This window comes from Macaca thibetana, chromosome 16 (assembly GCF_024542745.1).
Source record: "Macaca thibetana thibetana isolate TM-01 chromosome 16, ASM2454274v1, whole genome shotgun sequence".
In the NCBI taxonomy this organism is placed as follows: domain Eukaryota; kingdom Metazoa; phylum Chordata; class Mammalia; order Primates; family Cercopithecidae; genus Macaca; species Macaca thibetana.
The window spans coordinates 54114714-54141366 of NC_065593.1; the positions used below are offsets into that span (position 1 = coordinate 54114714).

The following is a 26653-nucleotide window of genomic DNA, read 5'->3' on the forward strand; positions in this document are numbered from 1 at the left end:
ATGGGGTTCCGCTATGTTGGTCAGGCTGGTCTCAAACTGCTGACCTCAGGTGATCTGCCTGCCTCAACCTCTCAAAGTGCTGGGATTACAGGCGTGAGCCATTGCACCCAACTTTTTTTTTTTTTTTTTTTTTGAGACAGAGTCTCACTCTCTCACCCAGGGTGAAGTGCAGTGATATAATCATCCCTCATTGCAGCCTTCACCTCCTGGGCTCAAGTGATCCTCCCACCTCAGCCTCCTGAATAGCTGGGACCACAGGCATGCACCACCACACCCAGCTAATTTTTTTTTTATTTTTTATTTTTAGTAGAGATGAAGTGTCACTGTGTTGCTCAGGCTGGTCTCAAACTTCTGGGCTGAAGCGATTCACCTGCCTCAGCCCCCCAAAGTGCTGAGATTAAAGGTGTGAGTCCCCATGCCTGACCTTTGTAATCATCTTGTACCTGAGGCACACCTTTCTTTTTTGGCCAGGGGGTGGGGGGCAGAGAGTCTTGCTCTGTCACCCAGGCTGGAGTGCAGTGAGTCCATCCCAGCTCACTGCAACCTCTGCCTCCTGGGTTCAAGCAATTCTCCTGCCTCAGTGTCCCAAGTAACTGGGATTACAGGCACGCACCACCATGCCTGGCTAATTTTTATATTTTTTAAGTAGAGATGGGGTGTCATCCTGTTGGCCAGGCTGGTCTTGAACTCCTGACCCCAAGTGATCTGCCCACCTCCCAAAGTGCTGGGATCACAGGCATGAGCCACCGTGCCTGGCCAAGGCACACCTTTCTTTGGAGACCATCGGCCCAGGATAAACTTAGAAGAGTGTTAGATTGAAGTGCATGTACCTTATTGGGTACTAAATTGCTCTCCCAAGGTTTGCCCTAGTTTTATACCCCACTCTTTTCTTCACATTTTTACTAGAACTTGGTTTTAATACATGTTAATTTTTGCAGGTCAAAAGTTATGAAGTGGCATTTAATTATTGTTAAATTGGTATTTTCCTAATTATTAGTGAATCGTAGCATGCTTTATGTTTATCAGCCCTTAAAATGTCTCATGTTTGTATTACCTGTATTTTTCTTTTGTGTTATTTGTCTTTTCCACATTGATTTTTAAGAATCTACTTTTTCAGCCAGGCACAGTGGCTCATGCCTGTAATCCCAGCACTTTGGGAGGCCGAGGAGGGTGGATCATGAGGTCAGGAGTTCAAGACCAGCCTGGCCAAGATGGTGAAACCCCGTCTCCACTAAAAAATACAAAACTTAGCTGGGCGCAGTGGCGGGCACCTGTAATCCCAGCTCCTCGGGAGGCTGAGGCAGGAGAATTGCTCGAACCTGGGAGGCGGAGTTTGCAGTGAGCCGAGATCGCGCCACTGCTCTCTAGCCTGGGTGACAGAGCAAGACTCTGCCTCAAAAAAAAAAAAAAAACTGGGCCGGGCGCGGTGGCTCAAGCCTGTAATCCCAGCACTTTGGGAGGCCGAGACGGGCGGATCACGAGGTCGGGAGATCGAGACCATCCTGGTTAACACGGTGAAACCCCGTCTCTACTAAAAAAAAATACAAAAAACTAGCCGGGCGAGGTGGCGGGCGCCTGTAGTCCCAGCTACTCGGGAGGCTGAGGCAGGAGAATGGCGTGAACCCGGGAGGCGGAGCTTGCAGTGAGCTGAGATCCGGCCACTGCACTCCAGCCTGGGTGACAGAGCGAGACTCCGTCTCAAAAAAAAAAAAAAAAAAAAAAAAAAACTCCTCGAACTCCTGAACTCAGGTAATCCACCCACCTTGGCCTCCCAAAGTGCTGGGATTACAGGCTTGAGCCACTGTGCCCGGTCTAAGTCTTTATTTTTAGTAGAGGTTGGGTCTCACCATGTTGTCCAGGCCGGTCTCAAACTCATGGCCTCAAGTGATCCTCTCGCCTTGGCCTCCCAAAGTGCTGGGATTACAGGCTTGAGCCACCATGGCCAGCCTTTTTATTCATTTTTTTATTATCTTTTTGTCATTGATTTCTAGCTTCACTATATTGTGCTTATAGGATATGTTCTGTATGGTATTGATTCTATGGCACCGGTTGACACTTTAATGGCCTAGTATAAGTCAATTTTTATAATGTTCAAAGTGTGCTTGAAATAATATTTTCTAATTGTTGGCTATAAGATTTTATATATAAAAATTAGCTGGGCGTAGTGGCGGGTGCCTATAATCCCAGCTACTCAGGAGGCTGAGGCAGAAGAAGCTTGAACCCGGGAGGCGGAGGTTGCAGTGAGCCAAGATCGCACCAGTGTACTCTGGTCTCGGTGACAAGAGTGAGACTCCATCTCACAAAAAAAAAAATTATATATGTATGCTAGATAAATTTTGTTATATTGTTTAATCTTCTATATGTTACTAATCTTGTTTTATTTTTGTTCTAGCAGTTTTGAGGAAAAGCATGTTAAAATGTCCCACTGTATTTGTAGAGTTTCTAGTCTTCCCTTGAATTTCTGTCAATTTCTGCCTTAAATATTCTGAGGTTGTATTGTTAGATTAATATAAGTATTAGGTTATTATAGTTCCTGGTGAATTGTTTCTTTATCATCAAGAAATGACATCTGAATCCCTAATACAGGCATACCTTGTTTTATTGCACTTTGCCTCATTGCACTTCCCAGATATTGAGTGTTTTTTACAAATTGAAGGTTTGTGGCAACCCTGTGTCAAGCAGCCTATTGGTGCCACTTTTCCAACAGCATGTGCTCACTTTGTGTCTCTGTGTCATATTTTGGCAATTTTCACAGTATTTCAAGCGTTTTCTTTATTATTGTATCTGTTATGGTGATCCATGATCTTTGATGCTACTATTTGAATTGTTTTGGGGTGCCACAAACCACAACCAGGTAAGATGGTGAATTTAATAAATGTTCTGACTGTTCCACTGACCGAATGTTCTCCTGTCTGTCTCCCTGTCCTTGGTGTTTTGTTTTGTTTTGTTTTGAGCTGGGATCTCACTCTGTTGCCCAGGCTGGAATACAGTGGCACCATCATGGTTCACTGCAGCCTTGACGTCCCAAGGCTCTAGCAATCCTCCCACTCAGGCTCCCAAGGTGCTGGAACCACAGGCACACACCACCATGCCCAGCTATCTCCCTCTCCTTAGGCCTTTCTTTTCCCTAAGACACATCAGTATTGAAATTAGGCCAGATAGCCGGGCATGGTGACTCACAGTGGAAGAAGTAACTGATGATGTGGTGGAAATAACAAGAGAACTAGAACTAGAAGTGGAGAGGGAAGATATAACGGAATTACTGCAATCTCATGATAAAACTTGAATGGGTGAAGAGTTGCTTCTTACAGATGAACAAAGAAAGTAGTTTCTTGAGGCAGAATCTACTCCTGGTAAAGATGCTTTGAACATTGTTGAAATAACAAAGGATTTAGGATATCACATAAACTTAGTTGATAAAGCAGTGCCAGTGTTTGAGAGAACTGACTCCAATTTTGAAAGAAGTTCTAGTGTTAGTAAAATGCCATCAAACAGCACCCTATGTTACAGAGAGAGGAAGAGTGAAACAAACAGCCAATCAGACCAGGCGCAGTGGCCCAGGCCTGTAACCCCAGCACTTTGGGAGGTCAAGGCAGGGGGATCGCCTGAGTCAGGAGTTTGAGACCAGCCTGGCTAACATGGTGAAACCCTGTCTCTACTAAAAATACAAAAATTAGCTGGGCGCAATGGTAGGCGCCTGTAATCCCAGCTACTCAGGAGGCTGAGGCGGGAGAATTGCTTGAACTCCGGAGGCGGAGGCTGCAGCAAGCCAAGATTGCACCATTGCACTCTAGACTGGGCAACAAGAACGAAACTACGTCTCAAAAAAAAAAAAAAAAAAATCACTATAGCCACCCCAACCTTCAGCACCCACCACCCTAATCAGTCAACAGCCATCAACACTGCGGCAAGACCCTCCATCAGCAAAAAAACTGTGACTCACTTAAGGCTCAGATGATCATTAGCAGTTTTTAACAATAAAGCATTTTTAAAGTTTATTTCTTTATTGCCCTCATGCAGAATCAATAAAATTTTGTGGAGTTTTTTTTGTTTTTGTTTTTGTTCTTTTTGAGAGACAGAGTCTTGCTCTGTTGCCCAGGCTGGATGAAGTGCTGTGACGCATTCACAGCACTTAATTAAAAATGAAGTATTTTAAGTTAAGACATACATTGTTTTTTTAGACATATGCTGTTGCCTACTTATTAGACTACAATACAGTGTAAACATAACTTACAGAGACTAGGAAACCAAAAAACTTTTGTGACTCATTTTATTATGATGGTCTCAATATATCTGAGGTATGCCTGTAATTTTTTTTTTTTTTTTTTTTGAGACAGTCTTGCTCTATCACCTAGGCTGGAGTGCAGTGCCGCGATCTCGGCTCACTGCAGTCTGCACCTCCCGGGTTCAAGCAATTCTCCTGTCTCAGCCTCCAGAGTAGCTGGGATTACAGGCGTGCGCTACCACACCCGGCTAATTTTTGTATTTTTAGTAGAGACAGGGTTTCACCATGTTGGCCAGGCTGATCACGCAGGTGATCCGCCCGCCTTGGCCTCACAAAATGCTAGGATTGCAGGCGTGAGCCACCACCGCGCCCAGCCTCTTTATCTTTTAAAGTCTGTTGTGTCAGATTTTAATATTACTAAATTAGTTTTCTTTCTTCATTTTGCCAGTTAAATTAAGAAGCAGTAGACAGCAATATTAAGAGCATGGAATCTGAAGTCAGGCTGCATGGGTTCAAATCCTAGTCTAACACATCCTGGTTGTGTGATCTCAGGCAAGTTATCATCTCAGTTTTCTTTTCTATAAAATGGGGATAGTTACTGCCTATTAGGCAAGTTATCATCTCAGTTTTCTCTTCTATAAAATAGGGATAGTTACTGCCTACTAGGCAAGTTATCATCTCAGTTTTCTCTTCTGTAAAATGGGGATAGTTACTGCCTACCTCATAGGGTTGTTACAAAGATTAAACTACTTTTTTTTTTTTTTTTTTTTTTTTTTTGAGACGGAGTCTCACTCTGTCACCCAGGCTACAGTGCAGTGGCACGATCTCGGCTCACTGCAAGCTCTGCCTCCCAGGTTCACGCCATTCTTCTGCCTCAGCCTCCCGAGTAGCTGGGACTACAGGCACCTGCCACCATGCCCAGCTAATTTTTTTGTGTTTTTAGTAGAGACAGGGTTTCACCGTGTTAGCCAGGTGGTCTCGATCTCCTGACTTCGTGATCTGCCCACCTCAGCCTCCCAAAGTGCTGGGATTACAGGTGTGAGCCACCACACCTGGCCTAAACTACTATTTTTAAATCACGCTGAACATCTAATAAGTACTCCATATGTATTCATGAAATAAATACATCTGCATTCTTTTTTGGTCAACTTTTCTGTGTCATTATTTTATAGTTATTTCTTAGGTAAACATCATATAGCTGAACTTCTTTTTTATTCAATTTGAGGCTCTCAGTCTAACATGGAGGTTAAATACAATTTTTAAATTTAAATTTTGTTGTTATTATTATTTTGAGGCAGGGTCTCACTCTGTCACCCAGGTTGGAGTGCAGTGGCGTGATCTCGGCTTACTGCCTCCTCCACCTCCTGAGTAGCTGGGACTACAGGCCCATGCCACCACGCCCGGCTAGTTTTTGCATTTTTAGTAGAGACAGAGTTTCACCACCTTGCCCAGACTGGTCTCGAACTCCTGGGGTCAAGCAGTCGGCCTGCCTCGGCCTCCCAAAGTGCTGGGATTATAGGCATAAGCTACCACTCCTGGCCTAAATTTAAATTTTAGATTTGGGGGTACATGTGCAAGTTTGTCATACGGGTATATTGTGTGATGCTGTAATTTGGGCTTGTCGGGGGGTGGGGCGGGGGCAGGGGGTGCAGAGTCTGTCTCTGTTGCCCAGACTGGACTGCAGTGGGGCAATCATAGCTCATTGCAGCCTTGACCTCCTGGGCTCAAGTGACCCTTTCACCTCAGCCTCTCCAATAGCTGGGGCCACAGGTGCATACCTAATGCTCAGCTACTTTTTTATTTTATTTCTTGTAGAGAAAGGTTCTCCCTATGTTGCCCAGGCTGGTCTCAAACCCCTGGTCTCAAGTGATCCTCTTGTCTTGGTCTCCCAAGTGGTGGGATTACAGGCATCAGTCACCACACCTGGCCTGGGCTTCTAGTGATCTCATCACCCAGACAGTGAACACATTACCCACTTTCCTCTCTCTAACCTTCCCTCCTTTTGGAGTCCCCAGTGTCTATTGTTCTCATCTTCATGTCCGTGTGTATACAGGGTTTAGATCCCACTTAAAAGTGAGAACATGCAATATTTGGTTTTCTGTTTCTGTGCTAATTTGCTTAGGAGAATGGCCTCCAGCTGCACTCACATTGCTGAAAAAGAAATGATTTTTTTTTTTTTGAGATGGAGTTTCACTCTTGTTGCCCAGGCTAGAGTGCAATGGCAAGATCTCAGCTCACCGCAACCTCTGCCTTCCAGGTTCAAGCTATTCTCCCTCAGCCTGTAGCTGGGATTACAGGTGCCTGCCACCACACCTGGCTAATTTTTTGTATTTTTAGTAGAGACGGGGTTTCACCATGTTAGCCAGGATGGTCTCGATCTCCTGACCTGGTGATCTGCCCGCCTCGGCCTCCCAAAGTGCTGGGATTACAGGTGTGAGCCACCGTGCTCGGCTGGCTTTTTTTTTTTTGGAGACAGAATCTCACTCTGTCGCCCAGGCTGGAATGCAGTGGGGTAATCTCGGCTCACTGCAACCTTTGCTTCCTGGGCTCAAGTGATCCTCGCGCCTCAGCCACCCGAGTTGCTGGGATTATAGTTGTGTACCATCACTCCAGGCTAATTTTTGTATTTTTAGTGGAGATGGGGTTTCACTATGTTGGCCAGGCTGGTCTCGAACTCCTGGCCTCAAGTGATCCCCCCGCCTCAGCCTCCCAAAGTGCTGGGATTACAGGCGTGAGCCACCGCGCCCAGCCTCATGTGTGTGACTATTGTACATGGGATCACATTCTTGATTTGGCTCTCAGCTTGAACATTATTGGTGTATAGAAATGCTACTGATTTTTGTGTGTTGATTTTTTTTAATCCTAACATTTTATTAAAGTGATTTATTGGGTCTAGGAGCCTTTTGGTGGAGTCTTCAGGGTTTTCTAGGTATAGAATCATATCTTCAGTAAACAGATAATTTGATTTTCTCTTCACTTATTTGGATGCCTTTTGTTTCTTTTTCTTGCTGATTGCTCTGGCTAGGACTCCCTAAATACATTTATATTTTAAAGTATTTTCATTTTTTAGAGTTGCATAGTGTTGCACATATGACTACACTATAATTTATTTAACCTACTGCCCATTGTTAATCAATATTTTCGTTGCTTTTGATCTTTTGGTATTGCAAACAATGCTGAGGCAGATACCTCTATTAGACAAATTCTGTCACACATGTGAAAAAAGAACATGCTGAACCATCTTGCCTCTTAAAGTTTCTGCTTGGAAGTGATGTCACTTTTTTCTTTTTTCACGAGCCAAAGCAAGTCATATGGCCAAGCCTTTGTTCGTTCATCAGGTCTGAGATGTATAAGCTTCCTCAGGGAGGAGTCCCACTGGAAGAGATACCAAGTATATGTACTATATATACCTCTACCAGTGTTTAAAAAATATCACCCTGGGCCGGGCACGGTGGCTCACACCTGTAATCTCAGCACTTTGGGAGGCTGAGGCAGGCGAATCACCTGAGGTCAGGAGTTCGAGACCAGCCTGGCCAACCTGGTGAAACCCCGACTCTACTAAAATACAAAAATTAGCTGGGTGTGGTGGCAGGTGCCTGTAATCCCAGCTACTCAGGAGGCTGAGGCAGGAGAATGGCCGGAACCCCGGAGGCAAAGGTTGCAGTGAGCCGTGATCGCACCACTGCACTCCAGCCTGGGCAACAGAGTGAGACTCCCTCTCAATAAATAAATAAATAAATATAAAAATTATCACTCTGGTTGCTGAATGGAGAATGGATTATACTGGGGAGAGGTAGGAAGCTACTTGGGAGTGCAAGTGAAGAATTGACGGGGTACTTTAGGCAAGAAATGATAGCAGCTTGAACTAGGGTGGTGGTGGTCTGATTCCAGATGTATTTTGGAGGCAGAGTTAGTAGGATTTGTTCTTGGAGTGGGGATGGGCACAAGGGAGAGTACTGAAAGATAACTTCTAGGTTTTTGGTTTGAGCAACTGGGTGAATGATTGTGACATTTGAGTAAACACTAACATTTTACTGAGAGGGGAAGACCTGCGGGGAGAACAGGTGGTTTTTTGACAGGGGCAGTGAAACAAATGTTCTGTTTGGAATGTGTTCAGCCTGAGGTGCCTATTAGACATCCAAATTGAAATAACCAGTAGCCACTTGAATATGTGAGTCTGAAGATCAGACAGGGCAGAGTCACAGAAAATCTGAAGGCGTGGCAGAGCTGAATTGTAAAGCCATGGAGCTGGATGAGATCTCTTAGGGAGATAAGGGAGAGGGATAAGGGCTAAAGCGTTGACATACTCCAACGTATATAGGTGAACAGTGGCTTTGGATCCAGCAAAGAGGTCTGAGGACAAACCATTGAGATAGGGCAAAAAGTGCTGAGTCATGGAAGCAAACAGAAGAAAGTATATCAAAGAAGGAATGGTCCATCTTCTATAAGTTGGATATGATGAGGATAGTATTTGAGACTGGAAATCACAGTTGACCTGGATAAGTACAGTTTTAGTGGGGAGGTCACCAGCTCTCCACTGAATGATCTCTAATTAGGTCAAATTTGATCTCTAATTAGCAAAGTCTAATCAGATGGGTTGAAGAAAAGATGTGATGTGAGGGATAAAGATACGTTTTTTGAGAAGTTTTGTTGGGCAGGTAATAATTGAAGAATGGGAGGGGGACAAAAATGTGAAGATGAAATGATGATGTGTAAGTGAAATCTTTATGTAAACTGCAAATGCTCTGCAGGTGTTAGGCTTATTTTGTTATTTAGTATTCAAACTTCTAGGAATTTCAATGCAGCTCAGTGTGAAGAATCACTAAAAAGCGACAACTAGTCCTCAACTTGAGGACCATTAAGGGTCAAACCCGTCAAGCCAATGAAGAGCCGAGAAATGAAGAGACAGTTTGAGAAGACGTAGGGGGTGGGGGAACGGAAAGAGGACTTGCGGAACTAATATTGTCCTTCCAAGGACACCGTAGGGCGGATCTCGCAGCTACTGCCTTGTTTTAGGGGCGGAGCCGGCAGGAAATTTAAACTGAAACCGCGGCCGAGGACGCCAAGAGAATGATGTTTTAGCTGCCCTGGGGTAACCGGGACTTTAGAGTAGGGAAGAGCTCCTGGAGCGCGCGAACGTAATACGGAGGCCTCTGATGAAGGAGTACGAAGGCCGAAAAGGAGCCGGCATTTGATGAGCGAACCGATAAAGGGTACGGATGCCGGGAAGGGGAGAAAGAAAGGCGGAAGGGGTCGTTAATAGTTGAGGCCAGGTGCAGGGTAGTGGAGGGCGCTTAGGAATTGAGCAGCGGGTAGGTGCAGAAGCTGAGGAGGGTATAGGGGCCGGGAAGGAGTTGAGGGGACCGAGGAGTGAAGGTGGCACAGGAACGTAGGGGACAACAGCCTGGAGGGAGGTATGGAGATTGAGATGGACTGGAGGTGGCCAAGAGGTCACGGCCGTTGACTGAGCGGAGTCTGAAAGGAGGCGGGGAGCATAAGAGACAAGAGCCTGGCGGGAGTCGCGGGATGTAGGTCGGAATGGAGTTGAGTCTTGCTGTTCCCAGGAGTCGCGTTTCTATGCGGGTTTTGAGAGACAGTAGTGGGCGGGAGGCATGGAAGGTCGAAGGGTTGGTGAAGATGGTTGAGCTGCTGTTATGTCCTTTCTCAGGAGACGATTGCCTCGAGCTGGAGAGTTCCATGGCTGATAGTAGGCCCCGGGCCCCGGACCTAGGTGGGTAAAAAGTCAGAACTAGGGACAGGAGATGAAAATTGCCCCAGGGTCTCTTGGAAAAGACCAAGAAATGTTCGCCCTGTTGGAGTTTTCTGATCGCTCAGTGTTTTTATATACTTATTTGTTCATTTTATTTATTTATTGAGACGGGGGTCTCGCTGTGTTGGCCAAGCTGGTTTCGAACTCCTGGCCTCAAGCAGTCCTCCTGCCTAGGCCTCCCAAAATGCTGGGATTACAGGCGTGAGCCATGTCGCCTGGCCCACTTAGTGGTTTTATGTGTGTATGTATGGACGCAGCATCATAGACCGTTTTGGGATTCATGGTAAAGGTCAAGTAAGACTCATATTATGAACAAGAATAGCAGACAGATGTGGAGTCAGGATAGAGTGACTTATTAAATTTATAAATTATTACATTCATAGTTGTTTACAATAAAATCCGTAAGTTAAACACTGCTACCTAATTAGGTAAGTATTTTAGCACATGGCACTTCCCTCCATACTGCCCCTTTAGTTAATACCATCCAGTTGGCCGGGCGCGGTGGCTCACTCCTGTAATCCCAGCACTTTGGGAGGCCAAGGCGGGCGGATCACGAGGTCAGGAGATTGAGACCATCCTGGCTAACACGGTGAAACCCTGTCTCTACTGAAAATACAAAAGATTAGCCGGGTGTGGTGAGGCGTGCCTGTAGTCCCAGCTACTCAGGAGGCTGAGGCAGGAAAATTGCTTGAACCTGGGAGGCAGAGTTTGCAGCGAGCGGAGATTGCGCCACTGCACTTGGGTGACCGAGCGAGACTGTCTCAAAAAAAAGAAAAAAGAATGCCATCTAGTGTTACTTCTGGATTGTTAACAGATATGCCATTGGTTTGTTGCCTTTTAAACAGTAATTCACTTCATTTACTGAGTTATTTATTCTTAATTCTTCTCATCTCTTGTTGCTTTTCTTTTTTTCTTTCTGTTTCTCTAGAGAACTTCCCTCAAGAGTGTTTTCAAAAGGAGGCTTTGTGTGATAAACTAAGAATATATTTATTTGAGCCTTGTAGTAAAATTTAAGTCAAGATTTTTTTTCCTTCAACACATTGAAAAATTACAGTGTTTTCTCCTTGTTTTCTTCAGCATTTCTTTCTTATTCTTGTTGCTTTGTAAGTGACCTGCTTTTCTCATTAAATGTTTTAGATTATGTGAGCCTATGGATTATATTGATGAAAGAAAAAAAATATTTTATTTTATTTTATTTATTTTGAGACAGGGTCTTGCTCTCTCACCCAGGCTGGAGTGCAGTGGAGCAGTCATGGCTCACTGCAGCTTCAGCCTCCCCAGGCTCAAGTGACCCTCCCACCTCAGACTGCCAGGTAGCTGGGACTCACTACCATGCCCAACTAATTTTTGTTGTTGTTGTTTGTTTGTTTTGTAGAGACGAGGTTTTGCCATGTTGCCCAGGCTGGTCTTCAACTCCTGGGCCCAAGCGATCACCCTCTTTGGCTTCCCAAAGTGTAGGGATTACAGGCATGAACCACTGCGCCCAGCCCAGTAGTTTAGATTATACTTTTTTATATTTGTTCTTAAAATTTACTATAAGATGATTATGTGTGTATTTTAGAGAGTTTTTATTTTCATTTTTATTCCAGTTTGATTTTTTTTTTTGAGACGGAGTCTCGCTTTGTCGCTCAGGCTGGAGTGCAGTAGCGCCATCTCGGCTCACTGCAACCTCCACCTCCCGAATTCAAGCGATTCTCCTGCCTCACTCTCCTGAGTAGCTGGGATTACAGGACCGCGCCACCATGCCCAGCTAATTTTTGTATTTTCAGTAGAGACAGGGTTTCACCATGTTAGTCAGAACTAGTCTTGAACTCCTGACCTCGTGATCCACCCGCTTCCGCCTCCCAAAGTGCTGGGATTATAGGCGTGAGCCACCACACCTGGCCTCCAGTTTGATTCTTTAAAAAGTTTTTTTTGTTATTATTTTATTTTGGAGACAAGAACTTGCTCTGGAGTGCAAGGCACTCAGGTTGGAGTGCAGTGGCACAGTCATAGCTCACTGCAGCCTCAAAGTCCTGGGTGCAAGCAGTTCTCCTGCCTCAGCCTCCCAAGTAGCTATGTCTACAGGTGCATGTCTCCACACCTGGCTTCCTGTTTGATTCTTGACATAGCTTAAAAGGCAGGCCACGTGCAGTGGCTCACAGCTGTAATCCCAGCACTTCGGGAGGCCAAGGTAGGTGGATCACCTGAGATGAGGAGTTCAAGACCGAGTTCAAGACTAGCCTGGCCGACATGGTGAAACCCTGTCTCTACTAAAAATACAAAAAAAAAAAAAATTAGCTGGGGTGGTGGCAGCCTCCTGTAATCCCAGCTACTTGGGAGGCTGAAACAGGAGAATCGCTCGAACCGGGGAGGTGGAGGTTGCAGTGAGTCGAGACCATGCCATAGAACTCCAGCCTGGGCAACAAGAATGAAACTCTGTCTCAAAAAAAAAGCCAAAGTTTATCACAAAAAACAGGAGACATGAGAGTTACTCTCCTTTCAGGCTGTCTGATTCCCACTTCCTAAGAAACAACAATTTACAGCTTTTAACTATTTCTATTTCTTCTAGAAGTTTCCACCTTATTTCTGTAATATGCTTATACTGTTTTAATTGTTTTCCAATTTGAATTATGTCTTTTTTTTTTTTTTTTTTTTTTTTTTTTTTGAGACGGAGTCTCACTCTGTCATCCAGGCTGGAGTGCAGTGGCTTGATCTTGGCTCACTGCAACCTCCAACTCCTGGGTTCAACCGATTCTCCTGCCTCAGCCTCCCGAGTAGTTGGGACTACAGGCACATGCCACCATGCCTGGCTAATTTTTTGTCTTTTTAGTAGAGATATGGTTTCACTGTATTAGCCAGGATGGTCTTGATCTCTTGGCCTCGTGATCTGCCCACTTCAGCCTCCTAAAGTGCTGGGATTACAAGCCTGAGCCACTGCACCCAGCCCAATTTTTTGTATTTTTAGTAGAGATGGGGTTTCACCATGTTAGCCAGGATGGTCTCGATCGTCTGACCTCACAATCTGCCCTCCTCAGCCTCCCAGAGTGCTGGGATTACAGGCGTGAGCCACCACACCCGGCCTATCTTCTTTTTTTTTATAGAGATGGGGTCTCCCTATGTTGCCCAGGCTGGTCTTGAACTCTTGGGCTCAAGTGATTTGCCCACCTCAGCCTCCCAAAGTGCTCAAATTACAGGCGTGAACCACCATGCCCAGCCAATTTTGAATTATGTCTATTGACTTTCTTCTATGGGCAATAAAGATTTGTTCTGTCCTACCACTTCTTTGCACCACACACAAACACACATACATTTCCCACCTTTCCTCTTATCCCTCTTATCCCCCCAGTATATATGTAGTAATTTTGGTTTAGTCATTTGTATTGACTTTTTTTTTTTTTTTTTTTTTTTGAGATGGAGTCTTGCTCTGTTGCCCAGGCTGGAGTGCAGTGGCGCGACCAGGGCTCACTGCGAGCTCTGCCTCCTGGGTTCATGCCATTCTTCTGCCTCAGCCTCTGGAGTCGCTGGGACTACAGGCGCCTGCCACCAGGCCTGGCTAATTTTTTGTATGTTTTTGGTAGAGATGGGGTTTCACCATGTTAGCCAGGATGGTCTCGATCTCCTGGCCTCGTGATCGGCCCGCCTCGGCCTCCCAAAGTGCTGAGATTACAGGCGTGAGTCACCGTGCCCCGCCAACCTGATTTTCCTTATGTAAACATTATTCGGCTGGGCACGGTGGCTCACACCTGTATTCCCAGCACTTTGGGAGGCCGAGGCAGATGGATCACCTGAGGTCAGGAGTTTGAGACCAGCCTGGCCAACATGGTGAAACCCCGTCTCTACTAAAAATGCAAAAATCAGTAGGATGTCACGCATGCCTGTAATCCCAGCTACTTGGGAGAATGAGGCAAGAGAATCACTTGAACCCGGAAGGTGGAGGTGCAGTGAGCCGAGATCATGCCACTGCACTCCAGCTTGGGCAACAGAGAAAGATTCCGTCTCAAACAAACAAAAACATTGTTCACCACTGAGCTATATAATAAACTAGGAGATTTTCTTTGTTTTTTATGTATGGATCACTAATTCAGGTCCAAACTCTTCACCAGAGTATGGGCCTTCTCTCAATACTTTCAAGCTCATCAGAGGGTCTGTCAATTTGTCTTGGAGACATAGCGTTTTAGTACTCCAGTCTGGTCTGGCTGTGTGCTAGGCCTGTTGCGCTGATTTCGTCCTCCCATCTCCCCTCATTATTCTGTGGAATTCTTTTTGCCTCTTTCCTGTGTTGGACCCCCTGTATTTTAAATTCTACATTTTTTACATCATGGAATACTACTCAGCCATTTTTTAAAAAAAAATGTCTTTTTCTGCAACTTGGATGGAGCTGGAGGCCATTACTGTAAGTGAAGTAACTCAGAATGGAAAACCAAATTCCATTTAGTTTTCACTTGTAAGTGGGAGCTAAGCTATGAGGATGCAAAGACGTGCAAAGTGATATAATGGACTTTGGGGACTTGATGAGGGGGAAGGTTAGGAGAGGGGTGAGAGATAAAAGACTACATATTTGGTATAGTGTACGTTGCTTGGGTGACAGGTGCACTAAAATCTCGTAATTCACTGTATGACTCATCTATGTAACCAAAAACTACCTGTACCCCAAAAGCTATTGAAGTAAATAAAAATTTTAAAAATGAAGAATTAAGTTTGGGGAGCCCCACAGCAATATTTGGCTTTCCTGAAATTCTGTATAAATTTAGACAAGACTGTCTCAACATGTATCCATCTATATGCCAATGTGGTAACAGTCTCTGTATGGTTTTTTGTATTTGTTTTTAACTTTCTTTTTTTTTTTTTTTTTTTTTTGAGACGGAGTCTCACTCTGTAGCCCAGGCTGGAGTGCAGTGGCCGGATCTCAGCTCACTGCAAGCTCCGCCTCCCGGGTTCACGCCATTCTCCGGCCTCAGCCTCCCGAGTAGCTGGGACTACAGGCACCCGCCACCTCGCCCGGCTAGTTTTTTGTATTTCTTAGTAGAGACGGGGTTTCACCGTGTTATCCAGGATGGTCTCGATCTCCTGACCTCGTGATCCACCCGTCTCGGCCTCCCAAAGTGCTGGGATTACAGGCTTGAGCCACCGCGCCCGGCCTGTTTTTAACTTTCAATAAACAAGTAATAAGACGTATCCTTCATTCCAGTTCTACCCCTTACTAACAGTATGATCTTGGGCATACAGGATTTCTCTGTGCCTCGATTTCTTTATCTGTAAAACAGGTATAATAATTTTATCTTCTTTATAGACCTGTTGAGAATATATTGTGCATAGCAAGTGATATATATTCGTTATTTTTATTGCTATTATTGTCAAAAATTATTAAATTTTGATTTTTTTGTAGAAAAAATCACTTTGTTGCCCAGGCTGGTCTTGAAGTCCTGAGCTCAAGTGATCCTCCCACCCTGATCTCCCAAAGTGCTGGGATTACAGATGTGAGCTACCGTGCCTAGCTTATTTATTTAGTTTTTTAATGGGCAGCCCCCAAACCAGAATAGGTTCAGAGAGGCTCCTATAGGAAGGCTTTTTAGATTAGCTAGTCTCCAGTATTGGCTACAATGTAAGTCAAATCTTGTCTTTTTCTTCAGTATTCTGAAATTCCATGACAGTGTGTCTTTATGTGGGACTTTTTTCATTTATGGAGCAGGTACCTTTCAATCTGGAACAGCATTTTCTTTAGTTCTGGGAAATTTTTAGCATTATTTCTATAATATTTGTCCCTTCTGTTTTCTCTTTTCTGTTTCTGGAACTTTAATTGTTTGGATATTAGATCTCATAGATTCTTCTTTTGATTTTCTTTTGAGACAGAGTTTTGCTCTTGTTGCCTAAGCTGGAATGCAATGGTGCAATCTCAGCTCACTGCAACCTCTGCCTCCCAGGTTCAAGTGATTCTCCAGTCTCAGCCTCCCAAGTAGTTGGGATTACAGGCACCCGACACCCGGCTAATTTTTGTATTTTTAGTAGAAATGGGGTTTCACCACATTGGCCAGGCTGGTCTCAAACTCCTGACCTCAGGTGATCCACCCACCTCAGCCTCCCAAAGTGCTGGGATTACAGGTGTGAGCCACCGCACCCGGCCGATTTTCTTGTTTTTCTCTCCCATTTTCCATCTATTTGTCTTTCATTCTGTTCTCTAGAAAATTTCCACAACTTAATCTCCAATTTTTGTTGAATTTTTAATTTCTATAATATACATTTCCAAGAACTTTTTCTTTTCTGTGTGTTTCTTTTCTCACAGTGTCTTGTTGTGCTTAATGGATATAATGTATTCCCTTTCCACTCACTGGTTGTTGATTGTACTGTTTTTGTTTCTTTTTAGTTTTCTTCTGCTTCCTACATTGTGTCTATTTCCTCTTCTGTTTTTTCTGTTAGCCTAATTTCTTTTTTTCTTTCTTTCTTTTTTCTTTATCTTTTTTTCCTAATTTCTTTTTTCTTTCTTTTTTTGAGGCAGAGTCTTGCTCTGTCTGCCAGGCTGGAGTGCAGTGACGTGATATCAGCTCACTGCAACCTCCCCCTCCCAGGTTCAAGCAATTCTCTTGCCTCAGCTTCCCGAGTAGCTAGGACCACAGGCACCTGCCACCACACCTGGCTAATTGTTTGTATTTTTGGTAGAGATGGGGTTTCACCCTGTTGGCCAGGCTGGTCTTGAATTCCTGACCTCAGGTGATCCACCCGCCTCTGCCTCCCAAAGTGCTGGGATTACAAACGGCCACCGCGCCCAGCCTAGCCTAATTTCTTGTTAGAAACTTTCTTTAAATGTCTGATGATCTTTGTTTACCTATTCATATTTAAGAATGAGGAGAAGGGGTTGTCAACTTGATAAACTTCATTGTAAGCTGGGACCTGGCAATTGTGTGGGGCAGGGACCTCAGTTGTCACTAGTTTGTATGTTTTTGTCTTGGGCTAGTCAGTTCCCTAGAGAAGAGTCCGCCAAACCTCTGGTAAGTATAAGCTTGTCAGCATTCTGGGAGCTCACTGGGGCAAGAGATCTGTAGGTCTTACTGTTAAGTATACAGACATTCTTTTGATCCCCTGTGTTTTCACTAGGGCTTTATCTTTGCTTTCACCTGTACCCAGTGTTCCTCTAGTCCAGGGATTTTTTCCGGCCTCAAGACTATTGACATTTTGAGCCAAGTAACTGTTTTCCAAGGTTGTCCTGTGCTTCGTAAGATATTAAGTGGCATCCCTGGCCTCCACCCACTAGATGCCAGGATCACACCCACTTCCCAGTTGTGACAACCAAAAACATTTCCAGAGGTTGCCAAGTATGCCCTGAGAGGAAAAATCTCCCCCAGTTAAGAACCACAGCTCTAGTCTTCTGCTGGGGTGGGAGAGGGTTCTGAGAGTCTAACTATTCCTTTTAAAGGCTTTCAAATAATTGGTATTTTAGCCTACTGTTTCATTCTAGCATTCTACTCTATATGATCCGTCTGATTGGGCCTTTCAGCTCTAATCAGCTTGCTTCTTGTTGGCTTAGGATTTAGCCTTCTCTCATCTCCTGTCTGTTTTTCACTCACCCATCTAATTTCCAGCTTCCAACATTTTGTGGCATCTCTTGCCTGTTGTCTTCTTGCCAGTATCTTTATCTATTTTTATTCCTTTTCTGTCACTTTAGTGGTATTTGGAGAGAGAACAGAAGTTCTTATATTCATCTTCCACATTTATTCAGAAGCCCAGGTCATTATTTCTTCAAATGTTTTCTTCTCTCCATTGTTTCTCCCCCTTTGCAACTCTTCTGGTGGTGTTGACACTTCTATCCCTATCCTCTGCATTTCTTAAATTCTCTGATGTCCATTTATTTATCTCTTTGTGATACCTTCTGGAAGAGTTACTCAACCTAATTTACCAGCTCACACTGTTATATTCAGCTCATCTATTGATGTGGATAGATCTTTTCATTTTTAATTTTAATTTTAAAATAATTTCACAGTTATAAAAAAGTTTCAAGAATAGTCAAAGGTTCCTACTCTTTACCCAAATATTAACATCTTTGTAATAATAGTACAGTTAGAAAAATCCAGGCCAGGCGTGGTGACTCACCCCTGTAATCCCAGCACTTTGGGAGGCCGAGGCAGGCGGATCATTTGAGGTTAGGATTTCGAGACCAGCCTGGCCAACATGGTGAAACCCTGTCTCTACTAAAAATACAAAAAAAATTAGCTGGATGTAGTGGTGGGCACCTGTAATCCCAGCTACTTGGAAGGCTGAGGCAGGAGAATCACTTGAATCCGGGAGGCAGAGGTTGCACTGAGCCAAGATCGTGCCACTGTGCTCCAGCCTGGGTGCAAAGCAAAACTTGGTCTCAAAAAATAAATAAATAAACCCCAGGGGGCTAGGCATGTTGGCTCATGCTTGTAATCCCAGCACTTTGGGAGGCTGAGGTGAGAAGATCACTTGAGCCCAGGAGTTCAAGACCAGAATGGGCAACATAATGAGATCTCGTCTCTACAGAAAATCAAAAAAATTCGCTGGGTATGGTGGTGCGTGACATGGTGGTGCACGTGGTCCCAGCTACTCAGGAGGCTCACGGGGAGGATCACTTGAGCCCAGGAGGTCAACGCTACAATGAGCCATGATCACACTACTGTACTCTAGCCTGAGCGACAGTGAGATCCTGTCTCAAAAAAAGAAAAGAAAAATAATCAGGAAATTAATATTGATGTTATTAACTAATCTATAGATCTCATTCACATTTTACCAATTATCCCCCAATGTTCTTTTCCTGATTTAAGATTACATGTTGCAGCTAGGCACAGTGGCTCATGTCTGTAATCCCGGCACTTTGGGAGGCCGAGGCGGGCAGATCATGAGTTCAGGAAATCAAGACCATCCTGGGCCACGTGGCTGTCTCTACTTAAAATACAAAAATTAGCTGGGTGTAGTAGCGCATGCCTGTAGTCCCAGCTACTTGGAAGGCTGAGGCAGGAGAATCTCTTGAACCTAGGAGGCAGAGGTTGCAGTAAGCCGAGATCGCACCACTGCACTCCAGCCTGGGTGACAGAGCAAGACTCCATCTCAAAAAAAAAAAAAAAGATTACACGTTGCTTTTAGTTATCATATCTCCTTAGTCTCCTCCTGAGAGGAGGTCCTCATTCTTTGTCTTTGATGACCTCAGTACTTTTGAAGTCACCTCTAAATTTGGGTTTGTTTGATATGTCCACATGATTGAATTCAGCTAAAGCATTTTTGGCGCAGAAGTGATGTTATCCCCTCTCCAGTATGTGGTATCAAGAGGCACATGATGAAGATAAGATAAATCTCATTAACTTCGATCCCTTGATTAAAAGTGGTGTCTGCTAGATTTTTCCACATGAAGTTACTGTTTTACCTTTTGTAATAAATAACTATCTTACAGGAAGATACTTTGAGACTGTGCAAATATTGAGATTTAAGCTGTTTTTCTTTTAGAGCTGGCTTTGGTGCTGCACGCCTGTAATCCCAGCTACTTGAGGCTCAGGCAGAAGAATCACTTGAACCTGGGAGGCGGAGGCTGCAGTGAGCCAAGATCACGCCATTACACTCCAGCCTGGGCAACAGAGTGAGACCCTGTCTCAAAATAATTTTTTTTTTTTTTTTTTGAGATGGAGTCTTGTTCTGTCATCAGACTAGAGTGCGGTGGCATGATCTCGGCTCACTGAAACCTCTGGCTCCCTGGTTCAAGCAATTCTTCTGCCTCAGCCTCCCAAGTAGCTGGAATTACAGGCACATGCCACCACGCCCAACTGATTTTTGTATTTTTAGTAGAGATAGGGTTTCACTATGTTGGCCAGGATGGTCTTGATGTCCTGACCTCATTATCCACCCACCTTGGCCTCCCAAAGTGTTGGGATTACAAGCGTGAGCCACCACGCCTGTCCCATTTTTTTTTTTTCTTAACAGCTTTATTGAGTTATAGTTCACACACCACACGGTTCACCCATATAAAGTGTACGTTCAGTGACTTAGTATGTTCACAGAATTGGGCAACCATCACCACAATCAATTTAGAACGCTTTTCTTACTCCAAGAAAGAATACCCATTAGCAGCCACTCCCAAACTTTTCCTGATTCCCCAGCCCTAGTCATCTGCTGATCTACTTTCTGTTTCTATAAATTTGCCTCTTCTGGACATTTCATATAAATAGAGTTATACAACATGTAGTCTTTTGTGACTGATTTCTTTCACTTAGCATGATGCTTTTGTGGTTTATCCATGTGGTACCATGTGTCAGTACATCATTCCTTTTCATTGTTGAGTAGTATTCCATTATATGGATATACCACATTTTGTTTATCCATTCGTCAGATGGACATACGAGTTTCCACTTTTTTTTGAGAGACACAAACAAAATGTTATCAGTTATTAGGTTCTTAAGAAATTCAGAACACCAATTTGTGAGGATAAGTTCCGTTCATCAGGGCAAACACAGATCACAGGTAGCCCTGGAGCTGAGGAAAAGTTTGATATTTTTTGTAAAACGTGTGAGTCCACAACTTGCTGATAAATCTTGTGCACCAGTAAGATGTTTTGCTGTTTTCACATTGCTGCTACCAATTTTGGTTGAGGTGGCAATGACAGATTTCTGGTGTGTTCTTTGTAGAGGAACTTGGTCGAGGACCAGAGGTCCAGTCCCAAGACCAGCTGCTTCAGGAAAACCACCCTCTCGCCTCTGTGGCGCCCAGTGAGGATGACCAGAGTGGTCCTGGAGGTGATGCTGGATCGCAGTTTTCTCACATGCTGACTGAAGGGGTTTTTTTTGCCGTGACTCAGCAGCTTTAGAGGCACATCTTCAGTAGGACAATATCTAGGCATTTTGTGAAGTTTAACCACCTGGGTGCCACTGTTCTTGTCAACACCAACTGGTTTTGTAACAGTTGCAAGAAACTTCTTTTTCTTTTCAACCTTGGATTTAGCAGCTGAGTACTTCTTCCTGGACATGGCCTTTCTGGAATACATAGCAGATCGGGAATATCTGCAGTTCCTCTGACAAGGACAGGATTGCGGCTGCAATGGGGTTTCCCCTTCTTGGGCGTTTTCTCCTTGAGGTTGCCCCTTTTCACCTTGCCACCAGCATCAGCCTTCTTGGCCTTGGGTTTATATCTGGCTTCTCAACTTTTTCACCCATCATCTTGCAGGATGGGAAAGACTTCACTTTTTGGCTATATGATTAATATTGCTATAAGCATTCATTTACAGGTTTTCATGTGGCTGTATTTTCATTTCTCAAGGCTATACCTAGGAGTAAGATTGCTGGGTCATACGGTAACTCTGTGTTTTAACCTTTTGAGAAACTGATACATGATTTTTCCAATGTGACTGCATCATTCCACATTCCTTCCAGAAGTATGTGAGGGTTCCAGTTTCTCATATCCTCACCAACACTTGCTATTATCTGGCTTTTTTAAAAAAAAAAAAGAAGAAGAAGAAGAATCTCACTCTGTCTCCTAGGCTTGAGTGCAGTAGTGTGACCTCAACTCACTGTAACCTCCACCTCCTGGGTTCAAGCAATTCTCCTGCCTCAGCCTCCCGAGTAGCTGGGATTACAGGCGTAAGCCACCATGCCTGGTTATTTTTTGTATTTTTAGTGGAGACAGGGTTTCACCATGTTGGCCAGGCTGGTCTCAAAGTCCTTATCTCAAGTGATCCACCCGCCTCGGCCTCCCAAAGTGCTGGGATTACAGGTGTGAAACATGGCACCTGGCCAAGATTTTTAAAATACTTTGTTTTTCATGTCCATTATCTCCAACTAATTTTTTTTTTTTTCCTTTTTTGAGATGGAGTCTCCCTCTGTCACCCAGACTGGAGTGCAGTGGCGTGATCTCAGCTCACTGCAACGTCTGCCTCCCGGGATCATGCAATTAATGTGCCTCAGCCACCCGAGTAGCTGGGATTACAGGCGTGCACCACCGTGCCCAGCTAATTTTTCTGGCAGAGGCAGGGTTTTGCCATGTTGCCCAGGCTGGTCTCGAACTCCTGGCCTCAAGTAATGTGCCCACCTCAGCTTCCCAGCTGGGATTACAGGTATGAACCACTGTGCCCGTCCTAATTCTTTTCTTTAACTGCTGTTCCTGCTTTATGTTTCCTGTATCCTCCCTAGCCTTTTTGATGATATTTATTATACTTTAATGGTTTTTTCTTTTTCCTATCTGGTTCATTATTATGACAGACAATCTATACCAGAGAAAGTTTTTTTGGTAGTACTTGCTTTCTTCAGTTGCCTCATGTTTTCTTATACACAAATGTTCCTTTGGGACATTAGCCACTCTGATTGGTAACGTGCTCCTGGAAGGAAGATCAAAAGCTTATGCGCTATCTCATGTGTCCCTCCATTGAGTTTAGGGATTGGAGGTTGCATAGAAGAGGAAACAACCCAGGCTGGGCGCTGTGGCTCACGCCTGTAATCCCAGCACTTCGGGAGGCCGAGGCAGGTGGATCACCTGAGGTTGGGAGTTTGCAACCAGCCTGACCAACGTGGAGAAACCCTGACTCTACTAAAAATACAAAATTAGCCAGGCGTGGTGGTGCATGCCTGTAACCCCAGCTACTGGGGAGGCTGAGGCAAGTGAATCGCTTGAACCCGGAAGAAGGAGGTTGCGGTAAGCCAAGATCACGTCATTGCACTCCAGCCTGGGCAACAAGAGCAAAACTCCATTTCAAAGGGGAAAAAGAAAAAAAAAGAAGAGGAAATGGCCCCACTATGCTGCAGAGCCCCTGGAATATGGGCTCCTTCACTCTCCATTTGCAGCAGCATTCTGTGCTCTCCAACACAAACACACACACACACACGCTCTTTGTCCTGTTTTTCAAGAGCTGTCTTTTTGAGTTATAATTACCTAAGTTACCAAATGGAGAGCTTAGGAAGTAGGCCCATTCAGGAGCCAACAAGTTCACTGTCCCCTTACCCTCTTATCTGTCTCAAATACACATGCATATTTGCCCTAAGCTAGGCTGCAACACTGGCATGATGTTACCCTGCTTACTGGTTAGGGCTGGGCTGCTTACTTGGCACTGGCAACATGGCAAGCAGTGACTCGCTCAGCACAGCTAGAAAGCATCCTCCTGCCTGGCACCCCCTGTGAATCTGGGTCCTCTTTTCCCTAGCTTACCACAGCCCCCCAGTGTCTGGTTTGGGGATCTGTCTAATTCCTTTTTACTTAAATGGCTTCCCTAGATTTAGATTCTAAGGAAGAAGTGAAGAAGTCAGCAAGCCTTGTTTGCTTATTATCTTGTTTGGAAGGTTCTAGTTTCACCACATCTGAGCTTCATGAGGGTAAGGGCATTGGCTTCGCAGCTGTCTGTGTGTACCCAGGGCCTAGTCTGCACTGTTGTAGCACACAGACTGAACTGTCAGTGAGGGCCACCTGGCCTCAGGACTCTCTTTTCAAGCTTCTTACTTTGCTCCTCTTTATTGTTTTCTAGGGGCTCAGCTAGGGGTTTCCAGGTATCTGGGAAAATGCCAGAAGAACTCACCAGGTGCTGGGAAGCATCCCTTTTCCGGAAAGTCCTTTTACTTGGATCTGCCTGCTGGCAAGAATCTCCAGTTTTTGACAGGGGCCATTCAGCAACTGGGTGGGGTAGGTAACCTGCTCCATGTGCATTTGTGCTGTAGAGCAGGAGTTGGATAGGGATTATATCTATAGTTTCCAGGTATTTTATTTTTTTTTTTTTTTTTTTTTTTTTTGAGATGGAGTCTTGATCTATAACCCAGGCTGGAGTGCAGTGACACGATCTCAACTCACTGCAACCTCTGCCTCCCAGGTTCAAGCAATTCTCCTGCCTCAGCCTCCCCAGTAGCTGAGATTACAGGTGCACACCACCATGTCTGGCTAATTTTGTCTTTTTAGTAGAGATGGGGTTTCACCTTGTTGGCCAGGGTTGTCTTGAACTCCTGACCTCGTGTTCTGCCCACCTCGGCCTCCCAAAGTGCTGGGATTACAGGTGTGAGCCACCACGCCTGGCAGTTTCCAGGTATTTTCAAAGGTCTCACTACATTTCCCAAAGCAATTTTAAACATAAACCATTTTTTTGGCCAGGTGCAGTGGCTCACATCTATAATCCGAGCACTTTGGGAGGCCAAGGCAGGTGGATTACTTGAAGTCAGGAGTTCGGGACCACCCTGGCCTAAACAACAAAACCCTGTCTCTACTAAAAATACAAAAATTAGCCAGGCATCATGGTTGGCGCCTATAGTCCCAGCTGCTCAGAAGGCTGAGGCAGGAGGATTATTTGAACCTGGGAGGCGGAGTTTGCAGTGAGCCGAGATTGTACTACTGCACTCCAGCCTGGGAGACAGAGCGAGACTCTGTCTCAAAAAATAATAATGATAATAAATAACCTTTAAAAAATAAAGATAAATCTTTTTCCATATTAGAAACTTAGGCTGGGCACAGTGGCTCATGACTGTAATCCCAGCACTTTGGGAGGCTGAGGAGGACAGATCACTTGAGTCCAGGAGTTCAAGATCAGCCTGGCAACATGACGAGAATCTGTCTCTACAAAGCATACAAAAAATTAAGCGGGTGTCGTGGTGCATGATTGTAGTTGGGAGGCTGAGGTAGGAGGATCACTTGAGCCCAAAAGGCGGAGGTTACAGTGAGCTGAAGACGAGATCTTGTGCCACTGCACTCCAGCCTGGACAACAGAGTGAGACCTTGTCTCAAAAAAAGGCTGGGTGCGGTGGCTCACACCTGTAATCCTAGCACTTTGGGAGGCCGAACCAGGTGGATCACTTGAGCCTGGGAGTTTAGATCACCCTGGCCAATATGGCAAAACCCTGTCTCTACTAAAAATACAAAAATTAACCAGGTCCAGTGGCACATGCTTGTAGTCTCAGCTACTCAGTAGGCTGAGGTATGAGACTCGCTTGAGCCCCAGGAGGCAGTCCAGCCAAGGTGACACAGCATGACCCTGTCTCAAGAAAAAAAGAAACTTTTTTTTTTTTCTGAGACAGTGCCTCGCTCTCTCACCCAGGTTGGAGTGCAGTGGCGGGATCTCGGCTCACTGCAAGCTCTGTCTCCCAGGTTCATGCCATTCTCCTGCCTCAGCCTCCTGAGTAACTGGGACTACAGGTGCCTGCCACCATGCCCAGCTAATGTTTTTGTATTTTTAGTAGAGACGAGGTTTTACCGTGTTAGCCAGGATGGTCTTGATCTCCTGACCTCGTGATCCGCCTGCCTCGGCCTCCCAAAGTGCTGGGATTACAGGTGTGAGCCACCACGTCCAGTCAAAAAAAAGGAAACTGAATGGCGGGTTGTGGTGGCTCACACCAGTGATCTCAACACTTTGGGAGGCTGAGGTGGGAGGATTGCTTGAGTCCAGGAGTTTGAGACCAACCTGAGCAACATAGTGAGACCTCATCTCTACAAAAAATAAAATTATAATTCCCAGGCACAGTGGCTTACTCCTATAATCCCGGCACTTTGGGAGGCCCAGGCGGGCAGATCACCTAAGGTCAGGAGTTTGAGACCAGCCTGACCAACATGGAGAAACCCCATCTCTACTAAAAATACAAAATTAACCTGGCGTGGTGGCACATGCCTGTAATCCCAGCTACTCAGGAGGCTGAGGCAGGAGAATCAATTTAACTCAGGTGGCAGAGGTTACAGTGAGCTGAGATCACACCATTGCACTCCAGCCTGGATAACAAGAGCAAGATTCCATCTCAAAAAAAAAAAAAAAAAAAGTTAGCTGGGGGCAGTGGCACATGCCTACAGTCCAGCTACTCAGGAGGCTAAGGTGGAAGGATTACCTGAACTCAGGAGTTTGAGGCTGCAGTGAGCTATGATTGCACCGCTACACTCCAGCCTGGATGACAAAACAAGACCCTGTCTCAAAAATAATGTTAAAATAAATAAATAAACAAACAAAACATATTATCTGTTCGTTCTAGAAATTTTAGAGAACGTGGAAGTACTCCAAGTGACAACTAGCATTTTTAAGTATTTTTCTTTCCTCCCTTCCTCTCATAATGGCTTAATTTAGATATAATTCACATATCATAAAATTCATCCATTTAAAGTGCACAGCTCAGTGGTTTTTAGTATATTCACAGAAATGTGTAAGTTGTATGATCGCATAGTCAATTGTAGAACATTTTCATCACCCCAAAAAGGAAACCACTCCCTATATGCTTGGGCAACTCCCCTTGATACTCCTAGCCCGGGGTAAATTTCCATCTTCCTTCTGCCTCCATCCTACCTTTGTTTTATTGTGCTTTTTTTTTTTTTTTTTTTGGATAGTGGGCCACACTCAGTCACCCAGGCTAGAATGCAGTGGCGCCATCATGGCTCACTACAGCCTCATACAGCCTCAACCTCCCCGGACTCAGGTGATCCTCCCACCTCAGTCTCCCTGTAGCTGGGACTACAGATGCTTGCCACAATGCCCTGCTCATTTTTGTATTTTTTTGTAGATGCGGAGTGTCGCCATGTTCCCCAGACTGGTCACAACCTCCTGGGTTCAAGTAATCGTGCCTCAGCCTCCCAAAGTACTGGGATTACAGGCCTGAGCCACTGCTACTGGCCCTTTTTCTTTATTTATTTTGGGACAGAGTCTCGCTCTTGTTGCCCATGCTGGAGTGCAATGGCACGATCTCAGCTCACTGCAACCTCCACCTCCTGGGTTCAAGCGATTCTCCTGCCTCAGCCTCCCGAGG

General features: G+C 44.9%; 2 protein-coding genes across 4 annotated transcripts in view; one reads left to right on the forward strand and one right to left on the reverse strand.

The window, feature by feature from the left end:
* The window catches only part of FAM171A2 (family with sequence similarity 171 member A2), a 410010-nt gene that overhangs the window by 336781 nt on the left and 46576 nt on the right, over positions 1 to 26653 (reverse strand). The window lies entirely within an intron of this gene.
* Positions 9195 to 26653, forward strand: part of DBF4B (DBF4 zinc finger B) — a 41462-nt gene continuing 24003 nt past the window's right edge. The window contains exons 1-3 of one of the 3 annotated variants that reach the window (XM_050763094.1): positions 9195 to 9438; positions 9894 to 9956; positions 23419 to 23573. In XM_050763094.1, the coding sequence (XP_050619051.1) occupies positions 9420 to 9438; positions 9894 to 9956; positions 23419 to 23573 (237 nt within the window). In that variant the 5' untranslated portion in view covers positions 9195 to 9419. The remainder of the gene's footprint in view (positions 9439 to 9893; positions 9957 to 23418; positions 23574 to 26653) is intronic. The other 2 variants (XM_050763092.1, XM_050763093.1) reach the window with 2 other exon arrangements.